The 18,600-nt window shown below is 41.6% G+C and overlaps 1 protein-coding gene and 1 pseudogene across 13 annotated transcripts in view; one reads left to right on the top strand and one right to left on the bottom strand.

The window, feature by feature from the left end:
* Positions 1-18,600, top strand: part of LOC133133246 (filamin-A-interacting protein 1-like) — a 56,201-nt gene that overhangs the window by 20,517 nt on the left and 17,084 nt on the right. For 12 of the 13 annotated variants that reach the window (XR_009709196.1, XM_061249357.1, XM_061249364.1 and 9 more), the window contains exons 2-4: positions 5,383-5,663; positions 9,013-9,186; positions 9,790-9,968. Coding sequence is in view for 12 of the 13 variants with exons in the window: in XM_061249357.1 (XP_061105341.1) it covers positions 5,394-5,663; positions 9,013-9,186; positions 9,790-9,968 (623 nt within the window). In the remaining variant the exon portion in view is untranslated. Of the gene's footprint in view, positions 1-5,382; positions 5,664-8,302; positions 8,351-9,012; positions 9,187-9,789; positions 9,969-18,600 lie in introns of those variants that run through there. The other variant, XM_061249423.1, reaches the window with a different exon arrangement.
* On the bottom strand, positions 2,968-4,439 carry LOC133123904 (uncharacterized; annotated as a pseudogene).

The raw sequence follows: 18,600 nt of genomic DNA on the forward strand, positions 1-18,600 counted from the left end.
CTCAGACCTCACGTTCCCACGAGCAGTACCCCACGAGGAGGTGTCTCGGGGTCGAACTCAAGTACTCTGAACGTCCTGGAGCCCTGGTAAGTTCTACTGAACTTCCAGCCCAGTCTTGAAGTGAAGGGTGTGATGCAAATCTGGTATTCGATGTCCTGTATTCAATGTATTCCTCTAAAGACTCTTTATCACATATGATTATAGTAAGATATACTTTATTATAATCAATCAAAAGAATAGAGTTATACAGATTACAGTGTACATATCATCTTTTGCAGTTTGCTGATCACATGCAAGTTACATATACCCCTTTAGCTCTTTCTAAGTTACCTTTCCACCTATGATGTTTAAAAATCAAGGTACACCCCTCAAATATCCATCATCCTCTTTGGCCTTTACCTTATCTTATGGCTCCCCCTTCATGGAGATAAAAGCTACTGAACTTCCATTAATACAATGGGTACGAACACCCCTAAAGTCTACTACTTATTTATGTCGTATATAGTATCTTAATGAGAAATAAAAGACATAAAAATAAAAGGAAACTTATAATGTATTACTTCTATGTATTACTTTTCCTACTTCTACAAGTAATATAGATTATAATTACCACCCATGTCCTAAATATAGCCATCTCGTTTTCTGAGGGATTTGATCCCTCCTCCTTGCTGTTGATGAGCTCTTTGAACAGCTGCATTGGTTTGGGAATCTGGGGCAGGATCAGGACCCAGACTTTCGAAAGACGTGACTTTGCACTTCGTACTTCTCCTGCCTGTTGTATGGGATGTGCACTGGTATGTCTTCGAACACGTTGGGGGTTTTGCAGTGCAGCCGCAGCATATGCCTCTCCTCACTGACACTGAGGTTAGGGGGGGAGGCTTCAGGTTCTTGCGTGGGTCCAGCAGGAAGGTAGCGTGGAGGAACCCCGTGTCCCGTCTGTTGGCCTCCAGGTGCAGTTCACGGCTCCAAGCATGTCGTAAAAGCCCTTTAACTCTTTCACCAGCTTTTCTGTATGATGAGGGATGCGCATGAACACCTCTTCGACATCAGTCCCGCTGCCACAACTCTTGGGCTAAGTCCGCACCGCGTACATCACTCTGTTCTCCATATCCAGATCCTGGAGTGGCACGCAGAGGGAGCGCGCCACTCCAGCTTGACTACAGCTGTCCTGCGTTGCTCTCTCTTCAACAGCTCGTAGATATCTTCTGAAGCAAAATTCTCAAATCCTACCCTAAGGTCTAAAAGCTTATTCCTTATATATCTTTTTTGCATACAAAAGTTTACCTTTTTGATAAGAAATGTCCCCAATATTTCAAGCGGGAAGACATTTATCTCTTATGTAACTTGGTTTTTAATGATCATATTAATTATTTCTGTTTTTCCAATTGTCATTTTCTCATACCTCAAAAGAAATTTCCCCAATATTTTATCTCATGTGCCCCTCCGGTTTGGGAATTTCCACCATCTTAATATACGAGTGGAAAAACACTAGCTCTTATGTAATTTTTTAATGAACCTATTCATCACTGGTATTTGTCTCCCTGTCATAATCTCTCCTTGGACTCTCTCCAAACTTTGACTTCATACAAGCCAGAAGTTAGTGCCCTCCACCATCTCAACACACTCTTCAGGTGCCCCTCTCCGCGGCGCCTTAAGGGATCTACAAAGGACATCCAGCCAATAGCTGAGTGTAAATCATCCACCAACATAGGTCTATGGGTGTTATACGGCGTGATACATTAAGTGGAAATATTCATCCTCCCTAGACCAGTTCGAGGGGGTAAACCACGCATTCCCTGTATAACTTTGAGTGTCAGTAAGGAAAACCAAACAGATCAAGTTTTAACAATTTTATTTTACCAGGCAGGTTACATACACGTAATTACATTCTAGTTCCAAATCAAAAAACATCACAACGGAAACCAAATTACGGAGTCTTAAAAGTCATACCTGGTAATAAAAGCTACATACGGGAGTCTGGCTGCAGACATCCTGTACGTAGAAATTACGTGCACGGAGTGCACGGGAGGCTGATTGCATTCTCCCAGATTGCTTAGTTTGCTGTCCTTAAATCCAAAATCTGGCCTTTGATGTTAACCATAAAAAATGGGTCACCCATCTGTAATTTGGAGCCACGCCTCCCCAGGAAGCGCAGGGGGGTTGAGGCACATGGCTTTCACTGAGGCAGAGCTCCACACAGTTTTCCCTGGTTGGTTATGATGTCCAGGGTTTGCTGTTGCAGAAATAAAACCATTGCACCAGTCGCACTGAAACAATCAGAATAATACCAAACATGAATATTATCTAAACTGACTTTGTCATGAAACATCCAATGCTGTACACATCATTTAGTGACTGAGTAAAGAGGGAGAGAGCAATGAAGGGGGGTTCAGGAGAAGGTCAGGGCCTAACAGGCCGTGCCCTCTGAAACCTTCCCGTGCCGTAAAGGATGTTGCCCCGTCGTAACGAGTTCTACGGCTGGAGGCCTGAGTCTTCCCCCACAGGCTCCTGCCCGTATGGGGGGGGAGATAGTGGGGGTTAATGATGCATGCTCCTAAATTACTTTACAGCCACATTTTGCCACAATACCAGAGGAAGCCAGCAAGCTGACCAGCCCTGAGTGATAATGCCAGAATAATAATTTCATAATTAATAATTTCCGCCTTACAGATTCCCCTCTTGACCCCATGGGGCAAACATAACACAGTCCCAAGGGGTCACTATGAAGGCCGTGACTGTGTATGTAATTCCCTGCGGCGTGGGGTCTCAGTCCCGACATTGTCGGCAGCTGCAGGGGCTGAGCACCAAAGCAGCATGGGTAAAGGAGCTTAAGGGGATGATAGTTTTGGTGATGACGGACCCTCAGAACACCCAGTCCCACCAGTCCCACCATGTGTAGGGGTCCTGAGCAGAGCTGGTAGAGGAGCCAGCCCTGGACAACCTGTTGCACCAGGTCCATTATGTCAGTCAGAGACCACGCACACTGTCCAAAAGAGTGTCTTTCCACCAAAGAGAGACGTCCACCTCCAGCGGAATTCTCCTCAGAACGCAGATCTGACCCCTTGTGAAGTCCTCAATCACTTCCAGTTGGTGAAGTGACTTGCTGGACAGGTCAGACCTCCACCAGTGAAGGAACTCATCTCGCTGGTGACGTACTACTGTGGGTGAGACACCTGGATGATTTCAGCATGGCCATCCAAAAACTGAACACTAATATATCTGGTGTCATAATGGGAAAAAGATGGTTATGCATATAGATGATAGTAGGATGTTTCATGACAATCAGTGCGAGTGGTGAATATGGCTTCTATGCCCCTTATAGTGATATCCACCAATATGGTGATTTAATTTATATACCTGATTCTGCACTACTACGCGGGTTGAGCGTATGGTAGTGGAATTTAGATAGACCAGGTTTGGGTAAATCAAAAGAAAGAAAACTAAGAATCCGATACAACCGGTACAGTCACTTACAATAAACATATAAACATTACATACATACATAAATGCTGTGGGTAATGAATATTTTCCCTTTGTTCTGACACAATTCACCTATGCCAGTCTAAGGCTTCAATGAGCTCCCTTAAGACATGACTAGGAGACTTGTGCAGACAAAGGTCCAGAATATCTTGTATGACAGCAGTAAGCAAATCCTCAGTGTATGTTCTGCAGGCTAAGTCACGCTCGACGGTACGGGTCTGATGAAAAAGGAAATGGCTGATAGAATTGAAGTGCCTGCGCTCCAATTCTTACTGATTGAAATATATTTTATTGTTTATTGATTTTATGTTTGAAACCAGTGGCCACTGGGTTGCCAAACATGCTAAAAATTAGGATTATTAATTATCCTATAAATATTTGGACGACAAGTCTAAATACTTAGAAACTAAATCATCGAGCCGTGCCTATAGCCATGCATACGTTTGTACAACACTGCAGTATGTTGCATACAGAATGCTAACAGAACACTGGAAAGTATATAGCTCACATGCACCATTACAAGATTTATAATACAGTTATTTACTTTATAAAATATACATTTATTCGGGGTGAATATCTGCAGATATCTCCAGATATCCAATTCAAGAATTGATCCTAAACAAAGAGATCAAAACATAACAAATTATACACTTCATTGGGAGTGCAGGTTCACTGTTCTAAAAGACAAGTGACACAACAGGTGACAGACAAAGTGGGGGAGGAAAGACAACAATCAAGGAAACAACAGTGGAGAGCTAGGAGGGAATGACCCATAAGCCAGTCTTTGCCAAAATTAACCCCCCTTATGAAGTTTAATGCCCAGGGAATAAAACAAGAGAAGAAACTGCTTCTACTCATTATTTTTAAATTTGCTTAAGCATTTCTCCATTTGGAACACCTTCTCCAAAATATAAGCCATATTTCCCCTAGGTTATAAATACCTCTCCGGTCGTAAACATCTCCCCCAGCAGTGACAGATGAGGCTGGCCACTATTAGGTCAGTAAACTTTAAGGGTAAATTTTGTCATTGACTGGTTTATCTATGGTCTAGGGAATATTCTAATATATATATTTTGTGTTAGTGGGAGAAACCACACAAACATACAATTAGATTTAGGTACACACATGCCTCAGTTAATCTAACTGGCACCCAAGTAAGTATGTTAGTTTTCCTAACATTTCCTAAATGGCATGCAAAGACATGCAGTATACTGTATTCAATAATATAAATCCTCTGCATTCACAGTGGTGCAGTTAAAGCACACAAAGTGAAACAGAGGAAACAATACGGTGCACCAAGATGCACTATACGTTTGGCCTACGCCTATATATAATTAAACTTATCCGATAGAATAAATGATATAATCAGGGATTTCATCCTGTTTTACAACAGATATATCCCCACTAGGGCAAAGGCTATGTGACATCTATTATAGAACATTTAGTAGATTTAATTTTACATATGTCTATAACAAATATTTCACAAACTATTGCCTATGTATTTAATTATAAGTATACAACTGTTACTGATACAGGTAGCACAGGCCAGAGGACTCAGTTTCCAGCAGCTCAGAAAGACTTCAGAAATTTTAATTGCTTCAGTTTCAGTTGGTCTCAAAGCAATTCAATCCATTAATTAGCTGGGTATCCCTTTTCTAAAGTAGCTGAGGAAATACTAAGTCTCACATTATCCTGGAACATTTTACGTCAAGCAGCTGTTGCGAAATGTTTTTGTCGGCAGTTGTAACTGGATAGCAGGCCTCATAAACAAAACAGTATCCCAGTCACGGTTGGCAGGAGACTGGGAGAAGGATAAATCTGTGCCATGGCTTATTAAAATCTTATCATAACAACACCGTGGTAAACAACACTGACTCATTTCACTCTTGTGTCGGTGTCCAGGCAGAAAAGTCATGAAGTCCCGGAACAGCGAGGCAGAGAACCCGACCAATGGTCAGCTTGATGCCTCTCAACCATCCAATGGTGAAGAAGATGGTGGGAACCTTCAGGGCTTGAAGAAGAAAGCTAAACCCCAGAAGGAAAAAGATGGAGAGAATGGTATCTCTGAAACGGAGAAAAGATCCCAGAAACTCTGCACGACCAGTCATCAAAAGAGGGGATTCATGGATCTTTCTCGGATGGAGCTGCTCAGATTCCTGGGGATAATGGAGGGAGAGGTTCAGGTAAGAATCTGGACTACTGAGGTTGCACAGTTACACAGGTGTGCTGGATTTAATCTCAGGTTACACTTGGGCAGACTACATTTTGTGCTATACCCTTTTTTTCTCCCAAATTTTGATATCCCATTTTTTGCCTCTCCTGTTCCAACTGCTGTCATATGCCCCAAGCACTGCAGCGAAAGCATGTGCACTCTCCTAGTCTGCACCCTACAAGTCACACTCATATTAAGAGTAAAGACATACATTTCATATGGCTGGTCCTTTGTAACTCTGGTCATCGAGTTCTCGTTTAAGAGTTCTAGTTTGAACCTGGCAGGTCTGCCAGGATCAGATTCAATGTCTTGACTCAGACCTACGCTGCAGCCAACAAGACAGCCGCTCCCTACCTACAGCACATAATTCAACCCTACACACCAGCTTGACCACTCTGCTCTGCTGCCTCAGGCGATTTGCACGTCCTGCCAGCCGTGTGAATGGCTCTGGCTTCTCAACCCTAAAGTAGCTCCCCTGTGGTGGAACAACCTCCCCATCCCTATAAGAATTGCTCACCCACTGCCCATTTTTCACCACAGTCGGAAGACTCATCTCTTCACACTATACTTTGACTCCTCTGTGGGAGTACCCTGATCTATTACCACTTGTTTCACCTGTCTGAATTTTTTAGCCCCTTGTTGTACTTTGTAGTATAATCTAGGACTGTTGCAGTTGTATTTGTATTTATATTGTATCTTGGTAGATTCTGTCCTAATTCCTTACTGACTTTGCCTATTTTCCATGTGTACTGGAAATAATGTTAAATGCATGTTGCATGCAATGTGAGTGAACATCAACTGTCCATTTTTCCCCAGAGGAAATTGCTCAGTTCTAATTTGACAAACAACAGTATCTTGGAGACATAGCATTATTATGACATTCAGAGAAGAATATTGCCACCCTTGATAAATACTGTAAACGAAAAAATTGCACAGTTATTGTTTATTTTCAAACGTGTGTAAAGTACTGTGATGTATTCATGATTCAATTTAATCAAATCAAAGTCTTTACAATTATTTCCACAAAAAACAGGTTTCACAAATTTCGGCACCCTGGTTTAATATTCTGTGCACCTGGCAAGAATGAGTATTTTCCTATAATTTGTGATAAGGTTAGAGAACACATTTGGAAGGATTTTGAAGGGTTTTTGACCATGCAGAACCTGGGTTTTCGCGTAGGGACCCCCTTCAGTTCAGACCACGCATGTTTTATGGGACACTGCGACAGCCATTGCAGGACATGGATGTTTTCATTAAGACATTCCTGTGTGGATTGTGATGTATGATTGGAGTCATTGTCTGCTGGAATATCTACCTATGGCCATTGCATCTATGTTCTGCAATGGCCATCTCAGGCACCAGACCTCAGTCCAACTGAAAACCTTAGGGCTGAACTGAAGAGGGCATTTGATAAGAGCAAACTAAAGAATGTGAAGATCTTGCAAGGATCTGCATAGAGGAATGGTCCAAAATCCCTCAAAATGTGTTCCTTAACCTTGCCAAACAAGCAAGAAAACTCTCCCTGCTGTTATCCTTGCCAGAGGTGGATGCACCAAGTATTAAGTCAATAATTATGAAACCTTGATTTTGGTGAAATCTAGTTTTAATGAACAGAATGTTTGATTTTTTTTGGTTCAATTGAAACATTTTGTTTGTCATTTTGAGTTATCTCAATAATGATATTGTTTATTTATAATATAAATATAAAAGTATTTTTTGTACATTGCTAGCCAGGGGTGCCAATAATTCTGGAGCCCACTGTACCCTGTTGGCTCACATAGTACCAGCCAGTTGTCACTAATCCATGCCCCCTGCTCACATTGCCACCAAGATTCTTTCCCAGAAGAGGGTGGGGGATTCCTTCAGGCAGTGAGCTGGTACATTACTTTCTGACCAAAGGGATCTTCACATTATAGTTTTCACTTTATGGTGGCTTTTACCAAGCAGGGTGACAGACAAACCAGAAAAACCTAGCCCTGTTTACCGATAGGTCTCTTGTGATTACGTAATAAATGTGCTCCTTATTGCAACCTCCCTCTGGGTTTGATTAATAACAGAGCAGTAACAGCACCCTGCTACTGTGCGGTCAAGATGGAAAAATTCCACTGTTTGGAATGTTTTGTGTTTGCGTCTCTGTTTGTGTATCAGTGCACTGCTGTCTTGTTCAGCAAGTGAGCCATTGCCATTGAGTTCTAATGTGAACATATGTTCAGCTGCCAGCCTGGAGATGTGGCTCCTTCCAGACTGTGATTTTTGCAGTTGTTCCCTGTCAATAACAAAGTATGATTCTTTGATATGTGGCTCAGTGCTTTATTAGTAATAAGTATATTTGGGTTTTTGGACAATTCTGAAAGCCACCGAACTAGAGTAGCTACATGAAGTTGTTTGTTGTCCAGAAAGAAAATTGAATTCTATTAGGTGAACTAAGCTTTTTTTGTGTGCTGTGAGTTTGTTGGTCTGGCTTCTAGTTACAGTGCTTTTTATTGCCAATAGGTGGAGCCAAATTCTCCTTAACCTGTGGCTCCCTTAACTGATGGACATGGATGTTTTAATAGCTTTAAACTTATGTTTCTTGCCCAGAGGTAACAATATGAGTGTTTGTTCATACAGGGAGCACAGGAGTCTTGATGCTGCATTCTGGTGGCAATCAGAATAAAGGTAAAACAGATGTAATGTTTATAATCAAACCAGTAGTTTAATTTTGTGTAGAAACAATTGAGTATTGGAATTTGATGGTGTGAATACTTTGAACACCTTTTTTTATTTGCTTCTGTCATCACACAATGAAATTGGATTTTCGAAAAATTGACAAAAAGATAAAAACTCTACCATTGTAACTCTGTAGCCTCATAAGGAGTTGCATGTAGTCATACATGTTGGCACCAACACTCAATAATTCTGTGTCCTGTAGCTCGGTGATTCTGTATCCTAATGCTCAGTGAATTTGTGTTCTGTAGCTCAGTGACTCTCTGGTCTGTTGCTCAGTGTCTCGGTGTCCCATCCTTCACTGACTTTATGTCCTGATGTTCAGTGACTCTGTTCTGTTGCTCAGTGATTCTATATCCTGTAGCTCAGTGATTCTGTGTCCTGTAGCTCGGTGATTCTGTGTCCTGTAGCTCAGTGATTCTGTGTCCTATAGCTCAGTGATTCTGTGTCCTGTAGCTCAGTGATTCTGTGTCCTGTAGCTCGGTGAATCTGTGTCCTGTAGCTCAGTAATTCTGTGTCCTGTAGCTCAGTAATTCTGTGTCCTGTAGCTCAGTAATTATGTGTGCTGTCTGTCTGGGTCCCATCCCTCAGCAGATCTTTATCCCATTGCACAGGCCCGGGAGGATATTATCCACATGCTGAAGTCACAGCGCACACGTCCAGAGGCCCTGGAGGCTCACTATGGCTCAGCTGTACCGGAAAAGGCTCTCAGAGCACTGCATCGGGACGGACTGATGATCCACTCCCAGTCTTTCGGGGATGACGTCTACGAGGCGCCCATGGCAGAGGTGAGTGAGCAAAACCTCCTTTTCCCCATTTTATTCTCCCTAATTGGAATTTTCAAACTTGAGTTTGAAACTAGGTTGGTCTAGGCTCAGCTCCATGCTGTCCTCCAATGCATTTATGAGCCATTCACATTCCTACAGGAAAACTACTCTAGCTGCATTTGGGCCTACTAAGCATAGTAGGCAGGTTGCAAATTACAAGGGAGTTTGGGGCTTGAACACCCTGTCCGAAGTGAAAACAATAGTTTCAGAGAACGTATCGCAATGTTCTAATTATGGGGAGGCCACAGGAAGCTCAGCACCTCCAAAAGAGACCTGAGCCCTTGATTCTCCTTGCTTGCAATCCCTCCTCCCACCCTAATCTGCGATCTCACAGAAGCCCCAAAGCCAGAGTGTAATTCCAACCCTGATAATAGGCCTGATAATAGGCCTAGCTATAATTTGGGCACAATTGGGTCCAGTCTGCACTCAAGAGCCCAGCTCATGCTTGTTCATCTTCAGCAGCTAGGCATTAAAAAAAGGCATATCGCAGAATGAAGCTTGATGGTAGTCAGCGAAATACATACGACAAGAACACTGATGGTCTGAAGTCCCATGTCTCTATAGCTGGACCGGCTGGAGGACAAGCACCGGGAGACATATCGTCGCATGCTGGAGCAGCTCCTGTTGGCGGAGAAGTGCCACCGCCGCACCGTCCATGAGCTCGATGGTGAAAAGCGCAAGCACACTGACTACATGAACAAGAGCGATGACTTCACCAACCTGCTGGAGCAGGAGCGGGAGAGGTGAGGGGGCCTGCACCCACTTACACCATCTTGGATCATGCATGAGGGGGGGCACTTTGGGGGTGAGAAGGGACTTAAGTCTACATGTGGTGAGGGTCACGGAAGAGAAGGCAATGAAGTAAGATAAATCTCAGCACAGAAGCTGTGTGGGTGGGAGGGTAGGCGAGCAGCAGTGCCTCTCATCATCAGAGCCTGGGGTCACTGTCTGCAGAGCTACCCATTCGCTCACAGACAGGGAAGGACAGCAGTGCAGATATTGAGTATAAGAAAACCTTTGGCAACTATAGTGGAGCGAAGTGCTTCTCACCAATCAGGATTAGAGGGAAGAGCGGAGGCGGTATTTAAAGGAGATTGGAAAAAAGAAATATTTTAGATAAATATTTTAGAAACAAAAGCAGTTGCTAGTTCCTGTTGTTACCTACACCTAAAAGTTATTAACTACTACTACAACCATGACACAAATTTGAATGTAGTTTCATTACATTTTGCCCAGCAAACTGCGGAAAAATGTCATTAAAATACTAGTAAACATACTGCATGTTCCTATGACTCTCAGGTTGATAGATGATGATCAGGAGAGGACAAGAGGATCCTGCTAGGGGGAGACAACAGAAGCAACTGCATTTCACTACCTGTAAAACTTAAAATAACACCACTCAGACAGGGCTTTCACATTACCCAATCTCCCCTGGCCTGTTTGTACTGATGCACGGAAGTTGCATGGGTCCATGTTGCTAATGTGCAGTCAAAGCTTTAAGTTTGTATGGAATGGCCTCATTTAAAAAAAGACATGCATTCTGTTTTCAGCAATGCCAATCCCAACTCTCAAACATCTCAAAGTTCACACTGAGGTTTCATGGACTGCTTAATGCGCCATGGAGATCTGTGATCACATTGATTGGTTTAATTAAGTGGGCTGCTTTGGAAACACTTTAAATGTGAGCTATGATGTCTGTTTATACCTGTCAGTTTGTAATGTACAGGGCTGATGATGCATCACATCAAATAGAAAATGTGCACAATATTATTAAACAACCAGAAATTCAGGGCTAAGAAACCCCTGATCTATGCCTGAAATAGTGAGGCAGTCATCCTCAAAAATAAGCACAGTGGATTTTAACACCATTAGTCAAAATACATAAGTGGAACTTGTTTTCCAACCACTTTCCCTGGGTTGTATGTCCGCTTAGAAATGACTAAGCTAGTTTTAAAAATAGGCTCAGGGACCTCTCCTTTGGATCCAGCCGGCGTCAGTCTTATTCTTGTCTCCAGAGAAATTATTTCTAGTGCTCTGAGTGAGCACCCCACCCCCTCCCTGCATTGCCCCTCCACCAACATCACTGTGCCCCCTTCCCCCCATTCCTTCAGCCCTCTGCCAACATGTTCTGGTCTTTCAGCCCGGAGTGATAACACATTCCTATGGGCTGCAGTCATCGCTCTGCAGGTCTAGTCTTTCTGCCAGTGATGATCCGGATCACCGTGGTGGAGGAAGCAGCACTTGTGGGACTTCCACTTTATTTACCCAACAGCAGCCCCTTCTTTCAGGCCATGGCAAAGAATTGCATTCCCCTGGACTCAAACCCGGAATCTTTTGAACAATGAGTCTGACAGTTGTCTTCACATACCCAGCTGGGATTATTGTAACATTTATGCAAGCAAGGTCGTTAGCATGTCAACAGCAGTAAATGCTTTTCTGACAATGGAGAGGTCATTTAATTAATTCACATGACAAATATTTCAAATTCTTGGAATCGTTTTCCCCTGATTCTCAGTTACAGTGTTTGAGAAAATCCCTTTGAGAAAATCCCTTCAGATTAGTTGGACTTCAAAAAGGTTTCAAACATTTACAGTGCACTCTGTAAGTATTTGGACAGTTGTACAAGTTCTGTTCTTCTGGCTCTGTACTCCAGCACATTGGATTTGAAACGACACAATGAATAAAGAGGTTAAAGTGCAGACTGTCATTTTTAATTTGAGGGTATTTACATCCATATCAGGTAATCCATGAAGGAATTAAATCCTTCATCCAACATGAAGACCAGAGTTGTGCCAATGAAAGTCAACAAATCCATTATGAGGCTGAGAAACAAAAACAAACTGTCAGAGACAAAGGCCAAACAATAGGCCTACCAAAAATAAAACTGTTTGGAACAAAAAAGAGAGCACTGGTGTATGTTTGGGATCATTGCTTTACTGTGGGATGAAGCCCCATCCAATGAGTTTGGAAGCAATTGAGTGAATTTTAGCAGATAAGATACTTCTGCACACTTCAGACTCTGCTGCTACTATCAATGAAGGAAAGTGAGCCAGCATCTGTGGCAGCCATACATGCCGAAACCATAACACCCCCTCCATCATGTTTCATAGAGGGGGGGGATTCTGAATTCTTGGGAAGTTCCTTTTAGCCTCCACAGTTTGCTCTTGCCAACACTGGTCTCATCTCTCCTCAAGACCTTTTTCTAGAACTCTGCAGGGCCTTTTCAGTGCTACTTATCAAACCTAGCCATCCTTGTAATGCAGCTAAAGAGTTGGTTTGCATCTTGCAGTGTAATGATGATAATTCTTTGGTCATCAACTGTAGAGGTCTTCCATGGCCTACCACTCCCATTGCGACTGCTGAGCTCACCAGTGCTCACTCTTTCTTCTTAATAATGTTACAAACAGTTGGTTTTGAAAGCTTATTGTTTGGCCTGTTTTTTTTATTTAGTCAGCCTCATAATTGCTTCCTTGACTGTCATTGGCACAACTGCTGTTCTCGTGTTGATAAATGCCAATAACCAATTCCAAAGGCAATTGAAAGCTTAGAATCAAGATTAGATACTGAAAGGTTTCTTATTTCTGCACCAAGGAAACGATTGAATACAGCTAATCAAAAACAGCTGAGGCACCAACTGTCCAATTACTTTTTGTCCCCTAAAATGGAGAGACTATGTATAAAAAGAGATGTAATTCCTACACAGATCATCCGATATGGATGTAAATAGCAAATTAAAGGTGACAGTCTACACTTTAACCTCATTGTCATGGTTTCAATTAAAATTCAAGGTGCTGGAACACAGAGCCAAAAGAACAGTTATGCTTTGGTTTCGTGTTTCATTTGGCACTTTTTCCTCCCGACATCTGCCAGGCAGGGGCAGATTTTTTGTTTTTTTTCCACAGTAATTATTTGTTGTTCACAGAACCACCACCAGGTGGCATATGTCAGTGCACAGCGGTCTGAAATACTTGCAGGTTCTGACAGTAGGGGGGCAGCAGTGCCCTTTTTCATCTTTCATCTTACATTATCATGAAAGAGCTGAAAAGTCTGTTTCCGGAAGTAATACAGTACCAAAATACTCACTAGAGCACAGGTGTCAAACTCCAGTCCTGGAGGGCCGCAGTGTCTGCTGGTTTTTGGGTTGTTCTCAGAACCTGTGGTGCATTTAAGTCATTGATTGGCTAAAGAATCAACACTCCTTGTTCTGGAGGCCTTAATTGACAGCTGATTGAAAAGCCTGCAGATACTGCAGCCCCTTAGGGATTCAGTTTGACACCCCTGCACTAGAGGGAAGCAGACATTTAAATCATAATTATGCTTTGTTTCTATTTACTCGGATTAGACATTTTAAACATGGATTTCTTTGTAAGGGGTGCAATTTCTGTCTCCTTTTCTCAGAAAAAAAGATGTGCCTGTTGCTGGGACAACAGTATCTTAAGCACAAACCTGCAAACACCTTAGTTTAAGGTTAAGTTCGGAAGATAACATGTACGTAGCCTATATAAACCACCTGGTGAACTGACACGCTTCTTGTTGACAAACGAGCCATCTTTGTAAGAAGAGCATTTCGAAGGGAGCTTTTTTCAGAACTACACAACCTTTTAATGTTATCTTTATGATTTAGTCATGAGGGAATCATTTCCCTCCAGAGTTGCAGGGATTCTCCATCTGTGTGAATGCATTTCAATAAATTACCGGTCAGAACTATCCCTTTTGTCTCTGGTTCATTTACGTTTTACGCTTGCTTTTCTAAAGGATACATCCACAGCCTGCATGACATTTAGGTTGAATAAAGACTGATAAATCTTTTCGCAATAATAACGTTTCCAAAACTGTCAATTAAAAATGAAAAGCTTCCAACTTCGTGTCATACTGTCTACAATGCCTTTTGTCACTGAGCATCAGGATATTTATTTTACAAAATGTACATTCAAAAGGAAATGTATTTGGAGGACTAAAACTAAATATAAAGATAATTTACCTTTAAGGTTGTGGATACTGGATAAGGGAGTCCCCAAACAAGTTAATATTTATAATGCTCTGTAATGCTAGTTATGAATACATTGTAGTATGGACCAGGTCCACCCGGCACCACATCGAGATACTATGCCTGAATTACACACAAGCTTACTTGCATAAGTACTGGGTAGATTTATGTGGTAGAAAGGAATTGTGAATGAAGCAACTTAAACATATTAATGTTAGCTAATAGAAGCTATAGAAAAAGTGTATACCAGATTATACGTCACCACCCTTGCTTGTCAATATGCTTTTAGAGCTAGAATAGCAGACTTTAATTAGCAAACAACAATTGGCAAACTGTTATGTAACATGGCAGTGTCAATATCATGTTGTATTTCCTAAATATATTGCATATGACAGATATATTGACCATGACAACACTACACTTTATTAGGAACTTTAGTAGGAACACTATACTAATACTGGGTAGGGCCTCCTTTTGCTCTCAAAACAGCCTCAATTATTTGTGGCATGGATTCAACAAGATGTTGAAAAAGTGTTGATAGTGGGAATGTGTCTGACCTGCTATTCAGTAGCAAACTGAATGACAGAAGAAGTTGTATTGGTAGGCCTGCATTGCAAGGTTTAAGTCTTTGATTAGCCTGTCACTGAGGTTACCGTAACAATGGAAGGAGTGGTATCCCCAGTGAATTGTAATACAAACAAAATCTCTGAGGTAGAATAGTCATTCACTTCATCCATATTTCACTGAATATGATGAGAGAGCTGGTACTGGTTATGAGTTAGCCAACCCTCTTTCCAGAAGTCGTATTAAATTGTAAACGTGTGGTGCAGGGTGGATCTGGTCCAGTAATATTACAATGTATTCTGAATTAGTAGTGTTATAGAAACATGGATGTTTTTAACGTTAGCTCATCAGTACCAACATTAATTTGTTCAGTAAACAAATGTTTGTTAAAAATACATGTTAGCTAGCTGACATTAGCTGTTGTTATTCTCTAAAACTGGGCAGAGATGTAAAGTTACAAGAAATATATTCTAAAGTTTGTTAACTTAATGTAGGGAGGGCAAAATGGAGCTTTATAATTTAGACTGCGGTGTGTGCATGTGAACTCAATGATACATATCTCAATGAAAATGCAGTTTGTTTACTTTGTTTGTTGACCACTTTTTTACTTCACAGCAGTGGTGATATAACTGTAGCTAACATAAGCCAATGACACTAACCCATACAATTTGCTTTTTAGCAGTACTTGGTCAGTAGTACAATGAAAACTAAAGCATTTCATTACGGTCAACGGCACCGTTTTCATAAACAGCAAGTCCCAGGCGATTTAAATCTTTAAATGTTATATATGAGATGTCAGTGCTAACAAAGTTAACTGCTGCGGTGGAAGATATACCCTACACCCTCACATTTGCCACCTGGTGGTGGCTGTGTGAAAAGCAAACCCTAAACCACTATGGATTATGGGCAATCTTGCTACAAATGCTCCGCCTTTTACAGGATGCAATGGAACGCGACTGACAGAACCTCACAATTATTTTTTCCTGGGTGGTAAAATTGTTACCGCAGAAGCAAACCACCAAATGAAACACGAAACCACTGTATAGACTGAACTATGAATGTAACAAAAAAATCTCCTTTAAATTGACTGTTGTGTCGCTGTGCTGGGGTTACTATAATGGGGAGTGACAGATTATTTATTTTGTTTTGATGGATTTCCTTCAATGGCATGTTCCTGAATAGTTCAGATGTTGTTCGAGCACTTGTTTCCCATGAAAAGCAGAATTTGTAACACCTTGTTTTCATAAATGCGGGCGTGTCATGCAGCTCTGACATAACTGCAGCCATGATGAACAGGTGGTCTCAAAAGCATCCCAGAGGGAACGAGGAGCAGCAGAAGAATGCCTCCTCATATTTTGCTGTTCAGGGGTTTACCAAATTAAAACATTAATTAAATAAATTAAATTAAATTAATTACATTTTGTTTTTATTTTGCCCGATTTAATCAATAGGGTTTTCCTTGTCTTTCATGGGGAAGGTCACCTGGGCCCGGCTCACAGAAAAAGGCATTTAAGGACACCCAACTGTTCCACCATGGGGCAGATATCCCATCCCAGATAGACTGTAATCCTTCTCTGCCCTAAGCCTCCTTGATCATGTGTGAGGGATTCAGATTATGTGAAGGTTAGGTGTCATTCAGGGCCACACGATGCAGAATATGACTCCTGAATGTGGTGATGTCACGCCTCCAGCCCTCCCGAGTGCTGCTTCTGCAGGTGTCAATTTACCACAGGGGCGGACGCAGGCATATTAATAAGGATTAATAATAAGGATATATACCGGACATGTTGCGTTCATGGAGTGTTGAGCTTGCTTTCTTTCACTGCCCATAGTAGGGGATTATAGCTTTTACATTGGCTGCATAGTGGCATGCACGCCAAATAACATAGCGGAGAGCAAGACACATTGTCAGACTTCACTCTTCACTCACTTTTCACTCACAATGTTGTGTGCATTGTGCCCAATAAATCTAAGAAAGAGTGAAAAGTCTTGTCGATGTACCCACATGAGAAATGAATTTCTCCACTCATGGCACACTGCTTCACAGAAATACAGTACGGAAAGGCACTGTTGATGTTTATATTGGCACCAAATCACCAGTATAAGTTCTATATTTGATCAGCAACCTATAGTCATGTGTTTATTGCTGCATGTTTATTAATCTGATCTGCTTTTTAAATAAACCTTGAACTGAACATTGGGTGTGCCACTTGTCACCAAAATAAATGAAAATAGATGTTTAGTTGGCAACTATTTAAATGCATAGTCTAAATAAAGAGATGGAATCTTCTAAGCTTCATGGAAAATGAATAAATCTCAAGTCACAAGAAAATACAGCCCCCGGCACACCCTTTTAAAGAAAAGCCTTGGATTCAGCAGGTATTACAGGATATAGGGAGGTAAAGCGGATGTTACAGGATATAGGGAGGTAAAGCGGATGTTAAAGGATATAGGGAGGTAAAGCGGATGTTACAGGATATAGGGAGGTAAAGCGGATGTAACAGGATATAGGGAGGTAAAGCGGATGTTACAGGATATAGGGAGGTAAAGCGGATGTTACAGGATATAGGGAGGCAAAGCGGATGTTACAGGATATAGGGAGGCAAAGCGGATGTTACAGGATATAGGGAGGTAAAGCGGATGTTACAGGATATAGGGAGGTAAAGCGGATGTTACAGGGACGATACTTCCGGTATACCGCTCTCTATTCAATAGAGCAGTGAAAGCTAAATATAAGCAAACTAACTAGCATTGAAGTGTGGGTTCAAAGTATGTGTTTCATGATTTAAATACATACCTATAGTTCCCTCCAAAAGTATTGTTGCGGCAAGGCCACTTCCTTTGTTTATGCTATACACTGAAGACAATTGAGTTTGAGGTCAAAAGATGTAGATGAGATGACAGATTAAAATTTCAGCTTTTATTTCCCGGTATTTTTATCTAGATTTGTTAAGCAACTTATAACATATCACCTTTTGTATCAGGCCACCCTTTGTTTAGGTGAGCAAAAGTATTGGAACATGTGACTGACAGGTGTTTCTTGCTGCCCAGATGTGTCCTGTTAGATTGATTGGTTAAACAATAAATAGTTCTGAATGTCTACTCTTGGTTTTGCCTGTGGCAACTGCATTTGTGTTAGAAAAGATAAACCAACATGAAAACCAGATGAAGACCACAAATTTTAGAGTGAAATTAATAACTGAATTGTGAAAAAAAAAATCCTGTGGAAATGAAATGGTAGCTGTATCATCTGTATGTAGTCCACAATTTTCACCATGAATAAACAGATTAGTTTGAGGGCTGCATTTGGAACTAGCTTTCCGTTAGTCTGCTAAAGGAGGAGGTGAAAACAAATGGGGCTTAAAAGCCCCCCTCCCCCTGACTTTAGTGCCACCTCCCCAGCATCCAAACTGGTATTCACCTTTCATTCTTCTGATGACATGGTAGGAATGAACCTACCTGCTGGCACACCAGCGATATAATTTGAAGTTTTGAGTTTTTGAGATATAGTTTTGAAAACAAATAGTCCAGCCCAAATCTAATGTCTGTATATCAGAATGTATCTTGGTAGCTGGTGCTGTGTGGAACTTTTTTTTTATTGAAGTGAAACTTAGCAGTTTGCAGTGTTCTCTCATGTGAAAACAGTCCTGACAGGAAGAATTGGGCAGAATGCTGGACATGGGAGTAATCGAGTGATTGGTGCAGTCCCATCATGCTTGTTCCCAAGCCCAATGGGTCTGTTCGATTCTGCTTTGATTAAGGTAAACACTGTCTCAAGATTTGATGCCTGTCCTATGGGTGGAGAGGCTGCTGGATGGATTGGG

The sequence above is a fragment of the Conger conger genome, chromosome 1, assembly GCF_963514075.1.
Source record: "Conger conger chromosome 1, fConCon1.1, whole genome shotgun sequence".
NCBI classification, from domain to species: domain Eukaryota; kingdom Metazoa; phylum Chordata; class Actinopteri; order Anguilliformes; family Congridae; genus Conger; species Conger conger.